This window comes from Telopea speciosissima, chromosome 2 (genome assembly GCF_018873765.1).
Source record: "Telopea speciosissima isolate NSW1024214 ecotype Mountain lineage chromosome 2, Tspe_v1, whole genome shotgun sequence".
Lineage (NCBI taxonomy): Eukaryota > Viridiplantae > Streptophyta > Magnoliopsida > Proteales > Proteaceae > Telopea > Telopea speciosissima.
The window spans coordinates 9,113,090-9,138,563 of NC_057917.1; the positions used below are offsets into that span (position 1 = coordinate 9,113,090).

At 37.1% G+C, this 25,474-nt stretch overlaps 1 protein-coding gene across 4 annotated transcripts in view; it reads left to right on the forward strand.

Moving 5' to 3' along the window:
* The first annotated feature begins 674 nt into the window (after window positions 1-674).
* LOC122652498 (probable aquaporin PIP2-5) overlaps window positions 675-25,474 on the forward strand; it is a 30,313-nt gene continuing 5,513 nt past the window's right edge. Inside the window, exons 1-4 of one of the 4 annotated variants that reach the window (XM_043846257.1) lie at window positions 675-988; window positions 1,093-1,382; window positions 12,166-12,171; window positions 23,420-23,702. In XM_043846257.1, the coding sequence (XP_043702192.1) occupies window positions 682-988; window positions 1,093-1,382; window positions 12,166-12,171; window positions 23,420-23,680 (864 nt within the window). In that variant the 5' untranslated portion in view covers window positions 675-681 and the 3' untranslated portion in view covers window positions 23,681-23,702. Of the gene's footprint in view, window positions 989-1,092; window positions 1,389-1,485; window positions 1,765-12,165; window positions 12,172-21,640; window positions 21,984-23,038; window positions 23,335-23,419; window positions 23,703-25,474 lie in introns of those variants that run through there. The other 3 variants (XM_043846254.1, XM_043846256.1, XM_043846255.1) reach the window with 3 other exon arrangements.

Genomic DNA, 25,474 nt, shown 5'->3' on the forward strand with positions numbered 1-25,474 from the left:
TAAGTAAATTAAAAAGAGAAAAATAGAAATAATAAAATGAAGTAGTTAGAGATAGAAGGAATGCAAACAGTATATCAAAATTCCACTAAAATATTATCAATCATGAGGAAGGTGATACTAACGCATTTAATTCCATGAAAGAAGAATTGTTGGTCTCCACCTACATGGGGGACTCGGGGAGCTAAACTCCAAGCCCTTTATTCTCTGTATTAATTAAAGAAAAGTAAATTCTGAAATGGTGTTAACAAATTGATTTTCGGAAATATCTCTATTTAGAAAAGCTCAAGTCAATCACATTTTAATTTTGGTTCCATAAAATCCCTCCTTTTTTAATAAATGATAAAAATAAAATAAATGATTGGCTCTCACATGTTCGTTCACCTATTGCTATGTACATAAGAACCGAACTCAATTTCAAATAGAATATTATAAAGAGGAAACAAAGAAATGGGGCCTAATAAATTTAAATTAATAAACAGAATTTGTCTAAGCTAAAATTTGGATGATAAATAGGGCTTCGTCTCCTCGCTCTCTCATCACTCGCATCAACCTCAGCAAGCAACACAGAAGCAAAGCCTGTGTTGCCTTCTTCTAATTCTTCTTCTTCTTCCCCTGAAACCACGAGCAGCACTCCGGCTTCTTGTGAACTTCTTGATCAGCTCTAAAGATCTCCCATTTGGTATGGCGAAGGAAGTGGAGGTAGCACAGCCAGGCGCGCTTATAGCGAGGGACTACAAAGACCCACCTCCAGAGCCGTTGTTCAACGTTGATGAACTCACTAAATGGTCTTTCTACAGAGCCCTCATCGCTGAGTTCGTCGCATCCGTTCTTTTCCTTTATGTCGGAACTTTAACCATAATAGGGTATAAGAACCAGTCAGACCCGACTAATACCTCTGATCCTTGCAATGGTGTTGGTCTCCTTGGTGTTGCTTGGGCTTTTGGTGGCATGATCTTCGTCCTCGTTTATTGCATTGCCGGTATTTCTGGTTAGTATTCTCTCTTAATTTCTTTTTTGCCGTGAAAAGTGAAAAAATCTATCAAAGTCCATAACAAACAAGTGGTATCAGAATTAAAATTTATTTTTCAACAGGTGGACACCTAAACCCAGCAGTGACGTTTGGGATGTTCCTAGCAAGGAAAATGTCGTTGATCAGAGCATTGTCGTACATGGTAGCACAGTGTCTGGGTTGCATCTGCGGTGTAGGGTTGGCAAAGGGATTCCAGACGGCCTACTTCGACAGGTACGGTGGTGGCGCCAACTTAGTTGCACCAGGTTACACCAAGGGTACTGCTTTGGGGGCTGAGATCATCGGCACCTTCGTCCTTGTCTACACCATTTTCGCTGCCACCGATCCCAAGAGGAGCGCCAGAGACTCTCATGTCCCCGTACGTATTATAAACCCATAACCAAAAACAACTTCTCATTCTTCTTCTTCTTCGTTGGTAATTAATTATATATAATTTTTGGTTTTTGTATTGGAAGGTGTTGGCGCCACTCCCCATTGGGTTCGCGGTGTTTGTGATTAGCTTGGCCACCATCCCAATCGATGGCACAGGCATCAATCCAGCTAGGAGTTTCGGAGCTGCTGTAATATACAACAACGATAAGGTGTGGGATGAGCATTGGATCTTCTGGGTCGGACCTTTTGTTGGGGCAGGCATCGCCGCCTTCTACCACCAATTCATTCTTAGAGCCGGTGCCGTTAAAGCTCTGGGTTCCTTCAGAAGCATGGGTTCTTTCAGAAGCAACCCACACAACTGAATTTTTCCCTCTTCTTCTTCTTCTTCTTCTCGGGGACATTGTTGGTCTTCATGGTTCTTTCATTGTCATGGGGTGGTATTTATTTAAGGTTTTTTCAAGGGAGATTTTTAATAATCGGTTAACCTGTTGAAATAATAATCTATCTTTACATTTTGCAATCTTGTTAAGAGTTCCTATCCTTAATATCCAGAAAAGCAGTTTTCTTATTTTTCTCATTTTCCATATAGAGTCCCAAGTACTTTTGGGCTTGGTAAGACCACAAACTCCAATAATTGTTGCCAAAAACACGACAAAGCTTAGTTTGTAGGTATATCAAACAATCATTTGCAAAGAACAAATGAGTAATTTTTTTTATAATATATATGAAAATGAATATAATTGATGGTGTGGATATTAATTCACCTTCGAAATGAGGACATCATAGACATACGCAGATGGTGCATTGCTTGGGTTTTAAGTGCCGCCATGGCTACAACTAACATAATATCAATAGCTGGTTTCGATTTCAAATCTCTACAATGGGTTGGTTTTCTTAGAGATTTCTTGTCTTGAAAATTATCATTATTTTCTCGGTATTAAGTTTTTCTTGTCCGATCTCAACCATGGGTGATGTGACACTAGTGCTCGGATTCTCTGGGTTCATCATTAACTCCCACCTCTATTGAATGAGGTCAAACCCTTCCCGAAACCAGGATCAAATACCATGCATGGTTGAAGAGATTTTCTTGTCACAATGGGTGAAAAGAAATTGGGTCCATTTCTTTGTTTGAAGCTTTGTTGAACTTCAAGACAAATGAAGTTGAGTAATTTGTGTGCACAAATAATTTGACAGTATTTTCCTTCAAAATCCTCCTCCCTCAAATGAGATATTCCGTTTGAATCTCACCCTATATTCTTAGTTAAACAATCTCTTGGAGGGTAAAGAATGATAGGATGCTAACCTCTTTCAACCAATCTCGTTGGGATCTTATTAGCTCTAACATTCTTTGTTTATTGTCAGATTTCTTCAACCATGGTAGTCTCCCGTTTGGAATATATCATGCACTACTGGTATCTCTAAAATTTAACTCAACAACATGATTGTGGAGGAATTTAGACCTATTAATTTGTGTAGTGCAACTTACAAAATTATTGCCAAAATTCTAGCCAATATATTAAAGGAAAAATATTGTTGTAATCAAAACTGGTGAAAAAAGTTGTGACCTAGACACATTAGGGTCGGCGAAATGACCACCCTGCCCCCCTGAATGGGCAGCCCATGTGTTTGGGCGCAGCCTGCGCTGCTGCACAAAGAACTTCCACCCAATTTTTTGATCTTTTAATATATCGTATTTTTCTTTCAATGGGGTAAATCAAGTCATTTCATGTGTGTACTCGAAAAACGTGCAAAACAATAACATAATGGTAAGTAGTTTTCAAATTATTTTGGATACTTTTTTTTTACCCAACTTAAAAAATATTTAGGGACTAATACAAAGGGCAATGAATATTTACGGAATAATACAAAAGGCAATGAAAAAAAAAAGGTTAGCACTTCTTGGTTTACCACTTTGGTCATAACAAGATGCTTTCTAGAGTCTAGACCATGGAAGAAAAACTCGATCGAAACCTATCGAAACCACTGAGTTAACTCGGTTTCGCAGGTTTTCGAGACAATTTGAGGAGGGATTTTATAAAATCCTTGGATTCGATCGGGTTTCGATTGGTTTCGACCATATTTCAATGGTTTTGACACATATGACCATCGAAACTAGGAGAAACTTGGCTCGAAACTAGAACAACTAGAAACCTAGCTAGAAACCAAGACAGACACTTAGTTATGTCTAATAACATTTAACTAAATGATTCATTTACTTAAAATATTATTCATAAATAAGTAAATACCCCCTACTTGAATCCAATAAAAATAGTTAAAAAATAAAATTCCAAAAGAAAAAAGAGTTAACCCCCCAGTTCAAGAACAAAAACTGGATTTTCGACGGTAGGTGCAATTTTCAACTTTCTAATGCTGGGGTTTTTCTCAAATTTAAAAATTCCATAAATCTTAATATGGTAAAGCATTGCTAAAAACCAAAAGTGCGGTAAAATATTCATTTGTTTTGATGTCCAAAAAAATATTTTCATTCAGAGTGATTTTGACAGCATTCGCACACACCAAATTAAGTTTGACCAGTACATAACTCCTTCAATATAAATCAGATTTAAGCAATCTTTGGACTTGTTGGAAAGCTATCAAAACAAAGCTTTCTAACAAATTAAAGATTGCTTAAATCTCATTTATATTGAAGGAGTTATGTTCCGGTCAAACCTTATTCGATACCATGTCCAAGAACAATATAAAGTATCAAACTTGGATCAAAACCACAAGTAATATTTTTAGTGTTCTCTATGTGAAATTAATTGATGGATTAGGTTTAAAATGTCAAAAATAGGCAGCACAACAAGAATCGGGGCAAAAAAAAATTTTTGGGCCTCGAAACCAAGGTTCGAGTTAGCCAAGAGAAAGTCGCAGGTTTCGACCGAGATATGGTTGAAACCGAGACGAACTCAATTTCTGATTGGTCGAAACCTAGTCGAAACCCGAGTTTTAAAACCTTGGTCTAGAGTAAACTCACCTTTAGATAAAATTATCTCTTCTTACCAAAGTGTCTTTGTCAAAGGTTGGCAAATCTGCGATAACATTTTTGTACATGAAGTCTTGCATTACGTTAAATTGACCAGAAAAGGGGAAATGAGTTTAATTTTTTTTTTTCTTCCAATTTTACTAGTAGAATTGTCCTTGGATTATTATAAAGTTGAATGATGTTTCTAGACTTTGGACCAAAGAAGGATTTTTCACAAGCTTCAAGAAAATTGATATTGAAGATCCTTAATTTAAAGCTTCGGAAATGAGGGCACTTTTAGATGGTCTTTGTGTGTGCGCTGAATTGGGTTATACATGTTGTCATATCAGTTCTGATTCTCAAACCATATTGCATTTTGTCACTCAGAGATTTTGCCCTTTATGCACTTGTTGGTATTGGTTCCAGGAGATTAATCTTTATTTGATTGACTTCCTTAGGGCAAACCTTCTCTTTTCGTTTCGCGAGAAAACAATCGGGCAGCTGATTACTTGCTTAATTCTGCTTGTATCTCTTTGACTTCTTCTACCTTCTTTGTAGATAAGGAATTCCTCAAGATCTTTGTCATATTATTCGGGAGGACAAAGATGGACTTCCAGTGTTTCGTATGTAATTTTGTATTTTTAGTTTTGTGATGGGAAAGGGTGAGGTGATTTGGTTTCGAGTTGAGTGTAATTTTTTCTCCATGGGTTGGGGTAAGGTGGGTTATGTCCCCCCCCCCCTTTGTTCTTATTGCGTTTTTATCTTAATAAAATCTAGGGGCTTCCCTAAGTCCCAGATTATATTCAAAATAAAAAATGTATAAAAATAAAACAAGCTTCAAGGAAAAACCCTGTACAATGTAGACTAATTAATTTGTTATCTCAGCCGTTGAATTGATTGGAAATCCTTTGGATGTTCCACATATCAAATTTGGTGGCTTACAACAACTATTTTTTACCAAAAAAAACACTATAATGCCAAGCATTATTCTTGCATGGTCAAACACTTAGGATAGCTAAACTGAATTTCTATTGAACTTTTTGGAAACCCAGGCCTAGCCCGATTTCTCAAATGACCAGGCCCTATAATTCAGTCCAGCCCATGCGAGGTCAACTGAGTCCAAGCCAGATCTGAAAACCCAACTTTGGGCCACAATGGTCCGGTTAATGTTGAAGGGTGCATCTTGTTGTCACAAATAGAGCTGCAACAGGGTCAGGTTGGGTTGGGTTTTTCAAAACCCCAGCCCAATCCTGACTCCCCTTAGCTGGGCCCAGGCCCAACCTGACCCTGACTCAGGGCCTGAAAAATCCAACCATGACCCGCCCTCTGGGTTAGGTCGGGCTGACCCTGATTGGCCCTAATCATGGAGTGGGGGAAGGTAGAGATGCATGGACTAGACTGAATTGGGCAGGGTCGGGGAGAAAATTATCAATTTTACATAAAATAACATTATAATAAAATAATGATCACTTATTATCTTCATATATAATATATTATATAACAAAATATGCGTGACATTTAAACTTTATAATATATATAGTATATCAATATATATATATATATATAACTTAAAACAAGGTAGGGCTGTCCGGGCTCAGCCCAAGGCCTCAACCCTAGCTTGATCCAATCCTGACTCAAAGCCAGAAATTTCCAACCCTAACCCGTCCTTAGAGCCAAATATCTCAGCCCAGACCCTGTTCAGGCTCAGGGCGGGTTCAGGTCGATAGGGCCAAACTTGCACTCCTACTCACAAAGTAGATGAACTAAGAATTTGAAATCTTACTTTTTAACCCCTCGTTTTATTCCCAATAGTTATTTGTAGTATTTAACATTGGGGTGATCCTATCATTGCACCAACCAGATGCGTTAAATGACTTTAGACTTTTTGAAATTTTTTTTACTTTTACATGAAATAATTTTTTAAGATATGATAAAGAAATAAAAATAACAAATTTATCTTAACATAAATATGTTGATTATATAATAGAGCCTACTCAAGAAAGGTCGTGGGGTTTCTTGTAGAGACTCTCAAGCATGGGTTTTCAATCCATTACGTGCAAACAACAGTAAGAGAGAGAGAGACGGGTGCAATTAGTGCATGTGGAGGCATTTGGCTATAGTGTTCTATGTAGGAGAGCATGGTTCTTGTGTACACACGGAAGACAATGAGAGCATGTGGGTTGGCATCATGAGAGAAGAGATTTCTACCTTTCATGGAAGTGGGGTAGTCATTTCAACCTCTTCCCCTTGTGGCTGGGCTCTCCCACAAAGAACTTCTTTTCTTTATAAAAATATGTAAATATTGCGTCAACCCATAAATATATATTTGGTTTGCATGACTCATGCAAGCCAGATATGGAAATATAAGAGAAAAAAGACAAATCAGAAATAATAAAAGGAAGTAGTTAGAAATACAAAGGAATACAGATGGTATTATCAAAATTCCATTAAAATATTATCAATCATGAGAAGATGACAAGACATCCGATTTCCTGCTTATCTCTTTTCTTTTTCTTATTTTTTAGAGAAAGAGCCTCAATCGGTTCTCTCTTTGGCTCCAAAACTGAAACCCATGATGGAAACAGAAGATTATATATAATAGGCATATGTTCCCCACTTTCCGTTAGTAGTAGATTTTAATAAAAAATATTGGGTTGATTTGGTTTGAGGTTTTTGAGATCAATATAAATCAAAACTTATCAAACCCAAAATTGATATACAATAGTCGAAATCTGTTTTCGAATCCGTGTCAGTATTTGTTTAGCACTATTCGAATCCATCCGAAAGCTAAACAGATGCGGATACGGATAGGCTATAGCTATCCGAAAGCTATATTTACATGTAAATAGATAAAAGATCCGATCTGTATCTGTGTCCGTATCCGTTTAGCACTATTCGAATCCGTCCGAAAGCTAATCGGATGCAGATGCGGATATAGCACTATCCGAGTCAAATCTGATCCATTTACATCCTTAATTATATCAACACAAAAAAAAAAATCAATCCAAACCGAACTACACCGAGCCAAACCGATCAAACGATACCCCGTACCCCACCCTGATGGCCTCATGTGGTCCAACCGGGATATGAGAGTTGGTAGAGATTAGTTGGAGTAGGACAGCATTAATTAGCATGTCTTCAAAATTACAACTATATATGAATAAAAAGGTGTATTCCTCGTTGATTCTCCATTGTTTCCAGGTTTATTCGGCAAAAAATTAACAGCAGCTCGCGTTTGGGCTTTTGTCCATTTCATGATCACTAGCTTCTTCCATTAATTTTATTTATTTATTGGAAGAAGGAATGATAACTGGTGCCGTGGCTCGGCGTGCATATGTATCCAGACATAGCCTAGGACAAAAAGATTGGTGCACCCCTAATCCTTTCCACCTTTTCAGGGGGCACATTGATCTTTTCGCATTGGATTGTGTTTGGGCGTAGGTACATGCCAAGACACAACATTGGTTAGCATTATTTTTAGTCTATGTCTGATATATCATCTAATATATCTTTTTCTACTATAAAAAAGTTATGGCTTCTTTCGGTTTGGCTGCAAAGGAAATTAAAGGGAAGAAAAGTGAAAAAATTTTAAACCTAAAAAGAAATTTTGGTAATTATTATCGAACATGATTGTATAACATATTTAAATTTCTTATCATATTTAATAATAATACTTTTTAGATTTAATTTTTATTTTACTTTTTCAATTCAAAAGATCTAGATATAGAGTAAAGTGATTTTTTATAACCAAATATAAAATGATTTGGAGTTGGTAATATAATTATCCATTTTTATACTATGTAAGGTGGAAAAAGTACTCTAAACTTGAATCTTTAATGGAAAATATTTTTACCATATAAAAAAACTAACAATAAAAAAAAATGTGAGAACCCTCAAGTTGCTTTTCACACATGGGTTGGACCTGGGGCAAGGCGAGACCTTGGAATCTAATAAATTCCTTTTCTGGCACAATTGTCAGATAGGCCGACGTTGGTTGGTCTCAGTACACTTCACCAGGTGCCAGTTAGTGTCATCCGGTGTCAAAAGTGCGTTGACATGACCTAGTAAAAGAGTGCAATAATTACTAGAGGGCCTAAAAGGCTGTTTCATTTTGGGGATTAATACACAACAACCTTCTTGCACCATAGAGGGTGAATACAATCTTAAGGATAGTGATCGATTGACCGGTGGCACGAATCAGCTCCACCATCACTTGAAGATTCATTTAGAGCAAGTTACAGTAGTTTAAGTGTTTTACTAGTAGAGTTCTGATATCATCAGTGAGTTTTACTTCTTAAGATTTTATAATGTTATTTTAGTTTATCAAATCATATATTTGTTGTTCTATCTACTACACTTTTCTTTCTAGGAAACAACTGTTGGCTGCCATGTTTAAAGAAATTTTTCCAAGTGATCCTTGGTATTACCACCAGGGAAGTTATTTAAGGCTGCAATTTTATGGACAAATGGAATCTAGGGTTTCCTGCGCTCATGTCAAATTTCACCCTTGAAAGTTAGCCAGTGACCCAAAAATAACTGAAAAAATTTAAGACAATAGAAGAAGATGGATGCGAAGACATTGACAAATGAAAAAGATAAGAATGTTTGAGAAAGAAATTGATTGGATTTGAATATGTAATTTGAGATGTAGTCAATCTAGATCATTCCCTGTATAACAACTAATTGAAATTGTCACATCACCATCTATCCACATGATAGAAATAGGGGATTTGGCTCTTGTCCTGTCGTGGCGGGAGCATCCAGCACCTACCTAAGATTTGGACATCTAGCATCTAAGTAATCCAAAAGTCAAAAAGACATGGGTATAATATAATCCACTTTCATCTCTCACCCCCTCTTGTTCTCCAAAACCCGACGATCCGTACATTTTTTGGTTTCTCTCGGTGCTTCGCTCTCCATCTTCCCCGGAGGAACGAAGCTCAAACCCTAGGCGAACGGCGAACGGCGAACGGCGACCGGCGACCGGCGACCAGCGATGGGTGACGGCGAGATTAACCTGAAATTTAATTCTTCACTCTCTCTCATTTTCGTTCAAACCCTAAAAAATGGATTTTGTTTTTGGTACATGGGAAGTGGAAGAAGATTTTGAAGCTCCTAACCGCCGGCGAGGCAGAACCAGGTAATGTGAATCGTCTATTTCACTTTCGTTTTCCCTTCTCTGATTTTCACTTTCGTTTTCCCATTCTCTGATTTGAGCAGAATGATATAAGATGGTGGTTGAAGGCCTCTTTGCAAGAAGATCTGGATAAAAGGGTTTTTGAGCAATACTACATTCGACAAAGCAGGATCATTTGAGCAATAACGCAGGTCCAAGAAGCACGGCAATACTGATTTTGTTTCCTGCTGTACTTTTAGTTTACATACAGAATGTATTAGAGTGGAAAAGTTGACATTGGGGATTTAATTACATGACATAGGGTTTATAAGGGTTTTGGAACGATGGGTTAAACGAGATGGTTGCTTCCTGATATAAAGAAAAGATGGTTGTTCCTCCTTCTGGGTGTTCTGTTCTGCTTTCAGAGAAGCTCTATCTTCAATGGTCCACCAAAAGTAGAAACCTTCTCTGATTTTCACTTCTAGCAAAACCACCACCAAATCGAACCTCTAGAACTCAAGAAAGCAAATGTGGAAGCCATTCAAGAACGCCACAAACAGTATAGGTTGCCAACCGGTCGCCGTCACCGTTCGCCGTGGGTTTGAACTTCGTTCCTCCAGGGAAGATGGAGAGGGAAGAGTAGAGAGAAACCTAAAAACGAGAATCTATAGGTTTCAAATTTGCAAATGGTGTCAAATGTTCGGGTCGGGTTTTGGCAGAACGAGAGGGTGAGAGATAAAAGTAGATTACATTATGTTCATTTTTTTTTTATCGTTGGATTAATTACATATCAAATGTCAAAATCTTAAGTGACGCTAGACGCTCCAGCTCCCGAGTCCCGCCATTGCAGGACAGGAGCCAAATCAAGAAATAGGTGGCGGATCTACATCATTCCTTTTTTTTTTAACTTTCTTTTTTATTTATATTGATGTGTTCGATGAATTATTTAATAGTTTAAAGGAATGGAAGTTCAATCCTTGCTCTGATGTTGAAGCCACTCCAACCCTGTGTATTACTGTGAAAAATGATTGGAAACGTATATAGTCCGATCGAAGTTTAAACCGTTAGATTCAAACTCACCATCAATTCCATCCACTCATGTATTTGATGTAAATATTTGAATGATCTCTATGGAGCACATTATTTTTTTTAAAAATTTTATTCATTTTTTGCTAAACAATAAAAATTATTTATTTTTTTAATAAAAAAAAGATCAATTATTTTTTTGTATGTAAATAAAATAATTTATTAAAAGAACAGAGAAAACAAAGCCAAAAGATAGGACACATACCAACTTAGCAATAAGCTAAGATGCTCCACAAAGCCTTAAGCAAGCAAAGGAAATGAAAAGATAAGAGCTAAATGGACAATTACAGATTAAGTTTTCCTTTCCATGAAGGGAAGGTATAAGGCAAATCTTAAGCAGTGATTCCATTGGTTTTGGTAAGGGTGTAAAAATCAAATTGAAATCGTTTATCGAAATTGAATCGAATCGTTTAAATCGAAACTGTGAAACTGTTTAATAAATAAATGGGCCTAACCCTGGTTCCATGCTAACTTATGGTCTGAAAAATCCAATCTTGACCTGTTTTCAAGGTCGAGCTGGGCTGACCCTGATTGGTCCTGATCATGAAAAAGGGGAAGGGAGAGACGCACGGGCTGGGCTGGGTCGGAGAGAAAATTATCAATTTTACATAAAGAGTAAATTACTCCCCCTTCCCCTCGATTATGTCAGAATGACAAACCCCATCTCCGGTTATTGAGTAATAACTCTACCCTCCCCTGAATTCGAAAGATTCTATCAATCGTACCCATTCCGTTAAACATCGATGTTAAGTGATGACATCACCCTAAATAAATTCAATTAAATCCTAAAATACCCTTGTGTTTGTGATATTCTAATAATACCCCCAAACCATATCAAAACTCTAAAAATATCTCTAGAAACTCTAGTTTCTCCGGCATGAGTATAAGTTACCACCACCATGGCCACCACCACTTCTGTAGCCACGGTCACCACTATCTCTATACTATACATATACTCAGAAGCGGTAAAAAAACCTGTTTATCATATCTATTAATAAAATATGTTAGTTTTTACTAAAAAAAATAAAATAAAATAAAAAGTAAACAAAAAAAAAAAGAAAAGGGTAGGGGATATAAATATCGACATGAAGAAAACGGAATAAGAAACATTTGCTGTGTTATTGTCTTACAGGGAGATCTTATTCCGTTGGTGTTCTTGTTTTGGAATCGGTTCAGTTTAGTGATCCAAAGGTGAAGCAATGGGAACAGAGCATGTCAAGAACAAGAAGGTGAGAAAACCCATCCGTATCCGATTCCGTTCTATTTAATATATTTTTTTTCTTCCTGGTTTCTTCTCATTGATTGAGGATTAGAGAACTGAAACCGCATTCCTTCATCGCAGTTTTATTGGTCGAAAACAGTGGTAAGGCAATGGCTAAAATATAAAGAGCAGAGCCGATGAGTTTCATTCCGATTGTGCCATCAGAGGTAAGTTTTGGTTTTGGTTTTGATTTCCAATCACTTTACGTTTCTGAAGATGAATGAATTCGTCAGGTTTCAGGAAATCGTCCATTTTAAACGCTCAAATTACACAAGTGCCACTACTGACGCCGAGCCCAGAACATGTTCCCCCTTCAGGTATCGGTACTACATTAGATTCCGGCCACCTGTAATTGCAGCAGAATCACAGGGTCAGCTTCTCAAATCTGCTGTTGAGTCCGTTGAAGGAAGAGAGGAGGATTGCTTGAGAAAAAAAATTCAAGTTCCTCGTACGACGAAGGCTTTCTTCAAGCATAGCCTATCTGTATCCGATTCCGTTCTTATACTTCATAGGCAGTATATTGGTTTGCAATAGGAGGAGGAGGAAGAAGAAAAAGAGGCCGGTCAGAAGAGAAGGGTTGTGGTGAGAGCATGAGTCGGGGCGGTGAGATGTGTTGCGTTGGAAGCATTATGGGGGCGGAGTTGCAGGAAAGGAGTTGGAGGAGATAGTCCTTTTCTAACATTTAACAGCGATTTCTAACGGAATGGGTGGTTGATAGAATCTTCTGAATTCAATATCCAGGGGGTGGGGTTTGTTATTCAGGCATAATCCAGGGGAGGGAGTAATTTACTTTTACATAAAAATGATAAAGTAATACAGGCTAAGTTTGGTAAATTTTTGAACAAAGAACGCCCGTTTTTTAATAGTTCTGGTCTGGAATGGCATTTTGAGACTGAAAATGATCGTTTGGTAACGGTCTTAAAAACGCCGTTCAGAACGAAAATGATGTTTGGTAAAATCTGTTGTTCCCTATTTGATATTAATTATAATAATGCAATTTCTTTATAAATTATATAAAAAAATACTTGTAAAATCCTTTTATCTTACCAATCTTAGCAAAAAAATAAATAACCAAAGTAATTATAAAAATATGTCAAATTTCAAAGGTGTCATTAAAATTGGGTTTTTATGTGGATTAGTATCATAGTGCCATTAAAATGGTATGAAGAATTGAATAAAAAGGGCTTTGGTGGATTTAAACCACCATCCCCTTGGAACATACTCATGTTCCAAGTGCTCTACCAATTTGAGTTAAAGACCCATCAAGTAGAGCTTTGTGAATAAGTAGCGATTAGTATGGACAATTGGTATAAAATGCCAAAGTATGTAATGAAAAATATGCCTTATGTTATCGATAAATATAATCAACAGAGATAACTTTTCCTTGTTAATTTACTGCAAGAAGTTGGTAGAATTTAACTACTATAAAACATCACTCCGAGGATAGAGAAATATGATTTTTTTTTTGGGGGGGGGGGGGGGTAGGGGAGAGAGAGGGTGGGTTTGTGTTGGTGGTGGTTGGGAACAACTCAAAATTAGTTTGTTTGTCTCATTTGAGCTTGCTCAGGGTACTAGGTGGGCCACTTTCTCTCCCAACAATCTCTGTCTAGGGCTTAGGTGATATTCATGAGGAGTAAATGTTATTGAGAGGAAGAAGTGAGCAATAAGAGTGAAGTAGCGATTAAGCATTGGGAAATCAGGAAGTCAGGTTTAAGAGAGCGCTAACCTTGTGGGCCACTCTCTCTCCCAACAATTTCTGTGTAGGGCTTAGGTGATATTCATGAGGAGTTAATGTTTAGGATTTCAATAAGATGGATAATGGCCAACTGAAAATCTATCACAGAGCTTAATTTGTTTAGGAGCTTTGTGGAACATGCTCCTTTGGGGTCCTCCATCTAAATTTGCATCTGGTGGTTGGGAACCTAAACAAGACAAAAGCGAAATACGTCTCATTGATGATGGACGGACAGCTAATCGCCTTCTTAATTGGATTAATAAGCAATTGGGAAGGTATATATGTAGACCGAAGTATGCTATTTGTATTCTTAGTCGGGCACCATACTGGAAGAGATCGACATGTAACAGCTGCAACCGAAGTAACTTATTTATTGATATCTGAAGTGTTTTTTTAAGTTTTTGTTTTGGTTTAGAATAGCTGTCTTAAATGGTCTATCTGGAAAAAATATATTTTTGGACATGTTGAAACTTATATTGAAGGTTTTTGCTTCATGTAGAACAAATATCTGAAATTTTTGTTGTTTCTTTCTTGATTTTTGTTCTATTTGATTGGTCAGGCTTCCTTAAAAGCATTTTCTGTTGGGAGAGCTATTGAACTTGATGAAGAGACTGTTCTGTAGCAATATAAAACCTTGTAGTTTTAGTAGCTCCATCAAAATTAACAAGATAGATACTGCTGATGTTGCACCAAGAGTCCAGGAAACTAAGATTTTGACCCTGCTTCTAATTGCATCTTGTTTTTGGTATTTTAAATATTGGAAAAATAATTTTGTGCTTGAACTGGACTGATCAATTCTGATATTTTTATTTTGTTCTCTTGTTTACTATAATTCCATGTGGTGAAGATGTAGGGGGTCCACATCTATGGACTAGGGCTCAAAGGGTTAGGCTTGGTCTTCAGTCTATTCTGCATCACTCTTTTCCAGTGTCCCAGCATTTGACTTCTAAGTGTGATACCATGATAATAATCTGCAACTTTGAGCATCTCCCTTGTTCTTGCAGATAGTCACCACTATAATTTCCCTCCATATATCCATCAAGTTTCTTAGCTGATTGTTGTTCTCCCTAGATTTTGTAAGAACCTTTGCTACTGTTTTAAACTAGCAATTTTATTCCACTACTTCCCTTTGTCATCCCTTTCAAATTATATAGTTTGTTTCAATGCGGTCTCCATGCTCACCATTTCTTACAAGGAGATTGGGTGGGTGGGAATGGGAAACTAGAAAGTATTCCATATGTGAACCTATAATTTCCTAGTGTTGTGTGTGTCTCTGTAGTTTCTCAAAACAAATCAAAAGTAAATGTAGAAAGAGGGAAAGAAAGAATCAAACTTTAGTGAGAAGCAAACCCTCAGTTTTGGGGCTGCTAACTTTCTCTTCACGGGAAGAAGGAACCCCTTGGCACTGGTGATCAGCATCTGTATCAGGTCCACAATCAAGAGGGTAATCTCCCTTGTTAATTCTTGACCGACACTTTGCAAATTTGTTTAACCGTCGACAGTCTCCTTCTGTAGCATCAGTGTCTTTACAGTAATTTTCTCTCCACAATTTTCTCTCCATAATTTTCCAGATTCGATTTTGAGGCAAGCAAAAGACCTTGCAATACTTACTGTTGTGAAAGTTGGCATGATGGTTACCTATGACGTTGGAACGGGGCTTGTAGTTGCTCGTAGAGAAGATGGGTCATGGTCTCCACCCTCTGCAATTTCCTCATTTGGTGTTGGATGGGGAGTTCAGGTATGGTAGTTCTTTATCTTACATTCATTGTGCTCTTGGTCCATTCCTATTAGTCTTGAGAGCTCATTAGACTAGAAAGCAATATACTATCAGTCTTGGAATGTCATGTCCTCTTAGTTAGTGGTTTTATTTGTTGTTGATTAAATTCCAAGCTCCACTTGATGGGTCTTTAGCTCAAATTGGTAGAGCACTTGGTACATGAGCATGTTCCAGGGATGGTGGTTCAAATCCACCAAGGCCGTTTTTATTCAACTGTTCATAGCATAGTCAGTTATGACACTAATCCACACAGGAACCCAAAATTAATGCCATCTTTGAAATTTGACAAAATTTTTTTATGTATATACTTAAATTAAATGGATATGGAATTTTTACCATATGTAGAGATCTCTGTTGTTTGAAAATGCCCGTACTATGAGTTTTGCTTTGTTGAAGTAACATAACACCACTTAGTGCTAATTTTGTAATTTTTATGAACACATGAAAAATTAGGAAAGACTTTCTTTTAAGAATTTAAATCTAATTTTTTGATTATCTAATTTTTTATAAAGTCATATTAAATGTATGCATATGTACGTTATATAACAAAACAAGATTAAAATATTTTTTCAGATAAAATTCAAGTAGAATCCAACTGACAGACTCAGGGTAACCAAAAAGTCTTACATATGGATTCAGAAGGGTTCCACCTGACAGACCCAGGGCATTCAAACAATTTTTCAGTTGGATTTCACCTGACAGACCCAGGATAACCAAACAGGTTTTTTATTCGAATCCAAATCCACATAAACTAGATTCTTAAGAAGCTGATCCAATTTAAGAATCCGACTCGTCTAACACCTTCAACCAAACACAACCTTTAGAATTCGCCCCTTGGGATGAATTCTAATGGATTCTAAAATTACATAGTAAAATGGATTTTAGTGGATTCTTAGAATCCAAGATGGAACCATGTTCCGAGTAACCAAACACGAAAAGAACAGCGGAATCCAGATCCCATCGAATCCGTCTCCGAAGAAACCCTCAACCAAACACAACCTAAGGTATTCTATGCCCTCTCAAATTGATTATTTTAAGTACTTAAAAAAAAAAAAAAATTCATGTGAAGACTGAAGAGGCGTGTGTGCATGAGTGCGTCTTAGGCTCACAGAGCCTTTTTCCAAAAATAATACAGACAAACTTTAGGTGCAACGGATAATTGCATGTGGAAACCAACTTTTAATTAAAAAGATAATTTACGTTTATCTAATTTTTCCTATTTATATTTGAGCCTCACACCCTTGAAATGAAAATCTCCCACATCTATTGATGCCCTTGTGCAAGATCTCATTGGCCTGTGCGTTCGTGCAAGGGCTACATAGCTTGGCAGCGATCTTCTGCTTTTATATCCCTTCTATTTATATTAGTCCAGTTAGGGATGCAAACGAATATGCAAAATTCCGATTTCGATTTGTGTTTGTGTCCATTTAGGGGTATCCGTATCTAGTGAGAAGGTATTTGAATTCAAATTGGGATAATCCGAAACATAAATTATCCAATTCGAATAAATGTCCTACTAATAATAAAATATCAAGTTGCTAATGATCTTGAGGGTTCTTGAAGATTGGACATTTTCTAGAGAATGAGGAAATGAAACGACCTGATAGACATGGATTGAGAGCAAATTGTATTTGCCGAGGGGAAGAAAATCTGCATTACACAAGTAAAGAATGTTAACAGATAGTCAAAAATCTGGATTAAATTCGCATCCATATATGGATCCGACCACTTCCAATCCGTTAAAAATTCGAGGGCTAGATTTGGTATGATTTCTATTTCAATTTCGGATTGATTTCATGAAATAGTCAACAACTAGGTGCCCGCTTGATAACCTTACGGGTGTTTCTGTTCTGGTTATATGCTGAGAAACAGCAAAACAATTTTTTCATTTTCTGTGCTGAGAAACCGTTTTTGACCCGCTTGGTAAACTTATTCTTGGAAACAAGCAAAACCTTTTTTTGTTAAAAAAAAAACATTAACAAAAGAATATGTTTGACACACTTTTCCAATTTTACAAAAGAGCATAGTAAACGAATATAGGAGTTTTTATCGGGCACAGTTTTCCAATTTTCAGCCTAGAAACGACAGAACATGTCCAACATGTTCTGTCAAAAGTCTTCTATGGAGCATAAATTTTGATTTATGTTTCAAAAAACACTTCGTTATCAAACGATTTTTAGATGTTCTTCCGTTTCTTAGAACGGAAAAACACCAGAAACTGTTTCTCGTAAGTTTATCAAGCGGGCTCTAGATTTTTGGTCAGAATATTGAAATTGTTTTGATGGTATCAATATGAAATATTTTAGGAATAAAAAATCCATTTTGTAGTTTAATTTAAGAGAATAGATTCACTATATATTTCTTTGGGAAGGGTGAAGGTAGTGGTGGTGGCGATGGTGGTAGGGTCTGGTGGGGTGGTGGTGGTGAGACCATTAGGAGAAGAAGGGTGTTTTTTTTTTTTTTTTTTTAACATGAAATTACTACTTCACCCTCAAAATTAATCATGTGCTCATTAAAGAGCAAGAGTGACATCAAATGACGTAGAAATTTTGAAACAACTTCTCAACTATTTCAATATTTCTATTCCACTTGATTTGTATTTCACTGAAATAAGGTCCAAAAATCAAATCAAACAATTTCCAAAATAGAAATGATCCCTAAAATTGAAATAGAAAATATATCAAATCAGGCCCAAGTCTAGTAAAGTAGGCATAATCAAGACATTATCTACATTCTAGTAATACAGCACACAAGAGATGTTAATTGTGGGTTTAGTTTGTTATCCAAAAAACAAAAATTGTAGGTTTAGTTCAGTGATAAGCTGTCAGACAGCCAGGGTGTGAAAATATGTTTGTTTTTTTAATTCTTCCCCGGATCATCATTATCTGTTCCATTTCACTGCTCGGTCAATTTTCTTAAGTCCCTCTAATAGGGGGATGGAAATGATCACTCTACCCTTGCCCAAACATACTATCTGGGTGGTGTCCACCTAGGGATATAACCGGATCAGATGTGTTCGGATCCGGATATTCCCTAACTTGATACGGATACCTCTAAACGGATTTGGATTTTTGACCATCCGTTTACATCTCAGCCTTGTGTAATTCGGACCTTTCTCCCCCTAGCGGATACAATTCACTCTCAATCCATATCTCTTAGATCATGATTCTGTTTTCCTCATATTCTATAACCTGTTAAATCTTCAAAAAACCCCAAGAGCATTATTTACTTAATTTTTTATGGGAGAAATTTTCATGCATGGCTATGTAAGCATACACGGTTGTGTCCCCTCTCACAAAAAATTAAAAAAATCATAAACCCCCACCCATTAATTAATGCCTTGAAACTCTCACCTTCTCACATACACGAGTTACACGGCTGTGTATGAAAACTTTTCCCATTTTGTATTATTAAATATTCGGATTTTTTTTTCTAAACAGATTTTTATCAAAATATTGGGATGTATCTCTAAATGAATACGGATGTTCCTAAACGGATACGAAATCAAATCGGATTCAAATTTTTGAATATCCATTTACATCCCTAGGTCCATCCCCTATTAGAGGGACTTGAGAACAGGAACAGATAGGAAATGGAGCAGATAATTTTCTTCTTTCCCGCCCAAGAAAATAGACCCCGTACAAATAGATAGAGATAGGGAAACAGAGAATCCGAATCCCCAGGAAAAGATGCGTGGAGGTCTCCTATGGAGACAGGTGTGTATGGGGTTAAGTGAGGTGTCAATAGTCTTACGAGAAGGATGGTGTGATCCTTTCGCTCCGTTGGCTGCTCCCACGTTAGTAAGTTAATAATATAGTGTTTGTTTCTTACTTTGTTCCCCGAGACATATAAGAGGGAGAATGGTCTACGTGTCGTCGATTTAAGTTCCCTAGTCTTCGAGACGCTGACATTTGGAGAAAGTAGATAGATACAGTCGATCATGAGGTGAAAAAGCCTCACAAAAGCATAAGCATTTCTGGGGAAATATCGGAAGGGGGGAGGTAAGTCCGGAGGATACGTGGCAGAGGCCTCAAGCCAAGATAGAGATTAGAGAGTAATAAAGAAATGGGAAGTAGTTTTTTGTTTAGCTGTGCTCCATGCCAATACTCTTCCTTCATATGTGTGTCTCTCTCTCCTCTCAAACTAAGGTAGTAGAAATGTCTTTTCATATGAGGAGGAGAGAAATAGACTCGTGGGAGTGCTGACGTAAGTCACTCTCGGACAAAGTTCTTTTTCTTTTAAAAAAATGAAGAAAAAGTTTCTAAGATGCCGGACTTTTTTTATATTCCCTTTATTTTACTTTAACATCCTCTTTGAAATTCTTATATATCCCTTATTGTAAGGATTTCTTGTAATATCTCTCCCTTCAACACCCAAAATTGTACACGAGCTATATAGGAAACCTTTGCGAAGTTTTTAGGTATCTAAGTAGGTTGCTCAAAAAATTTTAACATATTTTCATACAACTTTAGACGTAACTAAAAACGCCCATTTATTCACTAACTAAAACACAAAACTATCGAGAATAATGGGAAAAAACTTATTTATTTATATAATCCTGTAATTAATGGAAAAATCTAATTACCACTCTGCCTAGTGAAGTAAAACGTTTTATTATTTATCATACTTTGGCACATGTATAAATCATATCCCTTGAGTGAAGATTAAACAAAAATCTCATTGATACAATTTCAGTTGATAAGAAGTAGAGTAAATAGATAAAATTACAAAAGACGCCATTTAATATTTTAAATTCATTTCTATCTGCTTACATTTGGATGACTTTACTATTGGAACTTAGAACTAGTGTTAAAGCCACTTTAGTTACTTAGTTTGGGCAAAAATCTAACAATTGAGAAGGATATGGCTTTCTCTATCACATGGATTAACCATCTAATATCAAACGGTAATTAGTGAAGCATTATACTTCACTAGGAATAGTAATGCTCCCCGCCCCCCCCCCCCCCCAAAAAAAAAAACTACCCTTAATTTAGTAAATAGTAAAGCATTATACTTCACTTGCATCAACCCTAAAATCAAAACCTCTAATTTTTTTTTAGCTGAAAAAACCCTTTATTTATTTTATAAAAAAAAATTCATATTGGTTTTACATGGATAAAGCATCGAACCCTAAGTACAGATTAGCTCACTATACGTGAAGGCTTCATGTATGGTTTTGTAATGATACATGTCCTTTTGTTTTCAAAAATGCTCTTTCATATTGTTAGAAAACTATACATAAAGAGTTGTTACCCTCCATGTATGGGAGCTAATATGAACTTCAAACCTTCTGTTTCCATATTAGACCGTTGAGGGATATTGGTCTTGGACTGAAGGTTGGGACCATTGGTCGTAGTGGTGCCCGATGGGATATGTTGGTCTCAAGTTTGAGACTCCTCATCCTCTATGGCCTGCTTGTGGGTTTGTGTTGTTCTGGTCCCTTCATGGGTCTGTCCCTAACAGGCTCCCTTGTGGGTTATCCTTAGTGGGTTAAATTCTAGCATAAAAAAAAATGACAAAGTTTTCCTCAATCCATATATATATATATTCATCCTCGCCTTTTCTCGCCACTCGGTGAATAGGATCCCATTTAAGATGGGTGGAGGAAAACCCGGTCCAATATACAAACTTATTGGACCGCTTTGGGAATTTATTCTTCTTGGCGGCTATCTGCAGTCGTTTGGGTCCAAGGATTCTACTGAAAAAGGGAAAACAAAATTTTTATTTTTTTTTTAGTGAAAAAAAAAGGGGGAAGAATGACGTGTGTATGTTTGTATGTATATTATATATATTAGACCGTTGTGTTTCATTGACTATCATATTATTAGGAGGCAAAAAAAAAAAAAAGAGTGTTCACCTAATTGTTGCGGTTGAAGTAAATTTTGAAATGGAATTGAGAAATTGATTCCCAGAAGTGTCCATAATTCCAAGGAGGACAAAAACTTCTCCATCCAACAGTCAAAAAGCAAATTATACAGCAGAATTTATACTAATCCTTAATTTATAAAGAGAAATCGAAATTAACTGAATAGTGATCACATACAGGAAAACACAAAGAGGAGGGAGAGAGAGGTGGACTCGGAAACAATTGGGAGAGGGGTGGGGCCCAATTAATAAAAAGTTAATAAAAACAAATACAATTTGACTAAGCTGAATTTTCTATAAATAGGCCCCTTCCCCTTCATTCTTCAATCACTCGCATCAGCCTCAAGCAGCACAGAAGCAAAGCTTGCCTTCTCCTTCCTTCTCCTGAAACCACTAACACAGCTCTCTGTCTCTCTCTCTCTCTCTCTCTCTCTCTCTGTTCCATTTGGTGAAGAAAGGAAATTAAGGTATGGCGAAGGAAGTGGAGGTAGCAAAGCAATGCGAGTTCACAGTGAAGGACTACGAAGACCCACCACCAGAGCCGTTGTTCAACGTTGATGAACTCACCAAGTGGTCTTTCTACAGAGCCCTCATCGCTGAGTTCGTCGCATCCGTTCTTTTCCTTTATATCGGAACTTTAACCATAATCGGGTACAAGAACCAGTCAGACCCGACTAAGACCTCCGATCCTTGCAATGGTGTTGGTTTCCTCGGTATCGCTTGGGCTTTCGGTGGAATGATCTTCGTCCTCGTTTACTGCACTGCCGGTATCTCTGGTTGGTATTCTCTCTTTAAGTTTTGATGATAAATTCTATCAAAGTTCTTAGCAAGTGATATCAGAGTAACATTTTATTTATTGTTTTTATCATTAAAATAGTTAAAAATGAAAGCATCCACCCGCTTTTTTTCTTTCTCGTTTTTTATTCTATTTCATTTTTTTTTTCTTCAATTTTTCTATTTATTTAATTTTTTATTCAACATTTCATCCTCATCGTTCTTCTTCGAACAAATCATGGTTCTAAATATCGGTATCGTATCACCCATATCGGGGGATACGTACCAATTTTACTAGTCACCGATACTGAAACCGTGCCGATACTATATCAGTAGCACGGTACAGACAAGGAGTAAAATGGTCAAAAAACTCAGTTTTAAGGAGATTCAGGGGTAATTTTGCCTGATACAATCGATCTAGGCCGATATCGTATCGGTATCATATCGGTTTTGCAGGTTATCGATACTCGTTCTGATACCATGCACTAAAACCATGAAACAGATCGACTCTCTTCAAAAATAGTAAAAAGTAAATTGAATAAAAAGAGGAAGAGAGAGAAGAAGTGGGGTGCTTTGAAGAGAGTCGATCTGTTCCATGAATTTAGTGCACGGTATTGGTAATTTGCAAAATCGATACGATACCAACACGGTATCGCCCTAGATCAGCTCTATCGGGCAAAATTACCCCTGAATCTCCTTAAAAATAAGTTTTCTAACAATTTTACTCCTTGTCTGTACCTTGCTATCGATACGATATCGGTGACTAGCAAAACCAGTATGTACCCATACTTAGAACCATGATCTATTCGAAGAACAATGAAGATGAAATGTTGAATATAAATTTAATTAAATAGAAAAATTGAAGAAAAATCAAACAAAAAAAACGAATGGAATAAAATATGGGAGAGAGATGAAAGAGATGAGGGTAGAAGGAGATGTAAAAGTTTTAAAATAGGGTAGTTTCAGAAAAAAAATTTAAACTAGGATAATTTTAATAAATATAGGTTAAATGTTGGGTAGTGATAGTAATTGTCCCTTTTTAATTTTGTGTATACAGGTGGGCACATAAACCCAGCAGTGACGTTTGGGCTGTTTCTAGCAAGGAAAGTGTCGTTGATCAGAGCATTTATGTACATGGTAGTACAGTGTCTGGGTTGCATCTGTGGTGTAGGGTTGGCAAAGGGATTCCAAAAGGCCTACTTCGACAGGTACGGGGCCGGCGCCAACTCAGTTGCACCAGGCTACACCAAGGGAACTGCTTTGGGTGCTGAGATCATTGGCACCTTCGTCCTTGTCTACACCGTCTTCTCCGCCACCGATCCCAAGAGGAGTGCCAGAGACTCACATATCCCCGTAAGCAAAACCCATAACCAAAACATTCTCATTCTTCCTCTTTTTCTTCGATGGTGATTTTAATTTTTGGTTTTCGTATTGGAAGGTGTTGGCGCCACTCCCCATTGGGTTCGCGGTGTTTTTGATTCACTTGGCCACCATCCCAATCGATGGCACGGGCATCAATCCAGCTAGGAGCTTCGGAGCTGCTGTAATCTATAACAACGATAAGGTCTGGGATGAGCATTGGATCTTCTGGGTTGGACCTTTCGTTGGGGCAGGCATCGCTGCCTTCTACCACCAATTCATTATTAGAGCCGGTGCCGTTAATGCTCTGGGTTCCTTCAGAAGCAATCCCCACAACTAAATTTTCTCTCTTTCTTTACAGACGCTCTAGTCTTCGTGGTTGCTTCCTCGTTATGGGGGTGTTCGATGGATGTTCAGAGAATTATAATAAAGGGAGGTGTCCGCAAGTCTGTCTGTGAAGGTTGAGAGGGCGTTGGAGAACCATGGAAATTGTAACAGTATTTCTTTTTCCTTCCTCTTTTTGTAAAACGCATTATTTTTTTTTTCTTTTTCAATAAGGGAAAAATTCTATTGTCTTACATGTACAGTTGAAAAGCGTGTAAGCGTAATTTGACAATAATTGTAAGTAATTTTTAAATTATTTTTAAAATCCTATTTTACTCCAAACTTTTAAGAATTTTTGGCATTTTCGTAATTTTGATCATTTCATTTCAGCTTTTAAGTGAGTTTTTTTTCTTCTAAAAAATTGTCCTCCTCCATGGTATAATCAAGGGCTTAGGATCTTAATCACTTCTGTACAATTGACCATGTTTTTACCATAGAGTTAGGTTTTCTAACTTAGATAAAATATATCAACTAGATTAATTAGGAAGCACAATGTATATAATCACCTAACTTCACTTAGGAGTAGTAATTAGGATTAAAATATTAATCTTAATTGGCGTATTTTGGTCCCTAAACTTCAACATTGATAATCAAAATCTTTGAAAAAAAATTAGTTTAATCAGGTACATAATATGCATAATGCAACAGTACACAATAGAGTTTGGACTAGGAAGACCGGCCGTCGCTCGGGCAGTTGGGTACGGTGCCTAACACCTTCCCAGCTCGTAACTTGACACTTACCTAGAGATCTGGGGCAGGCCATGCATTAAGTCATTGGAGTTAATTTAGCGCCCCTTTCTCCAAAGGAAGGACACCATTCATGGGTCCTAGACCCTAAATCTAAGTGGCGACTCCCATTTTTCCATTTTCTTTCTTTTCCGCCCGGTGCACGCCAGCGAACCTCCATCCACTGCACCTACAAGGCCCCACCCCCTTGAAATGGAAATTTTCCACCAATGTTGATACCCTTTTGCAAGCTCTCATTGGACTGTGCGTTTATGTAGGGGCTACACAACCTGGGAGCGATCTTCTACCCTTATGTTGTTTCTATTTATATTAATCCAGTTAGGGATGCGAACGGATACGCGAAAATCCGATTTTCAATTTGCATTTGTGTCCATTTAAAGGTATTTGTATCTAGTGAGAAGGTATTCAAATTCGGATTCGGATAATCCAAAACATAAGTTATCCAATTCGAACAAATGTCCTACTAATAATAAAATATCAAGTTGCTCATGATCTCCAGGGTTCCAGAAGATTCGACATTTTCTAGTGAATAAAGAAATGAACTACGACAACCTAAGAGACATGGATTGAGAGTGAATCGTATTTGCCGAGGGGAAGAAAGTCCGCATTACACAAGTCAAGAATGTTAACATGCAGATAGTCAAAAATCTGGATTCAATTTGCATCCATATCTGGATTTGACCACTTCCAATCCGTATTCATTTTGTTTACAATTGTAAGGCTATATTTGGCATGATTTCTATTTCAATTTTGGATTGATTTGATGAAATAGTCAACAAATAGATTTTTGGTCAAAAATTTAAAATTGTTTTAGTTGTATAAATATGAAATAGTTCAAGAATAAAGAAAACGTAGTTCAATTTCTGAGAATAGATTCACTATATTTATTTGGGAAGGGTGGTGGCAGTGCTGGCGGGATAGTGGTGGTGATGGTGATGGTGATGGTGATGGTGCTGGTGGGGTAGTGGTGGTGTTGGTGGCGGTGGCGGTGGCAAGGTAGTGG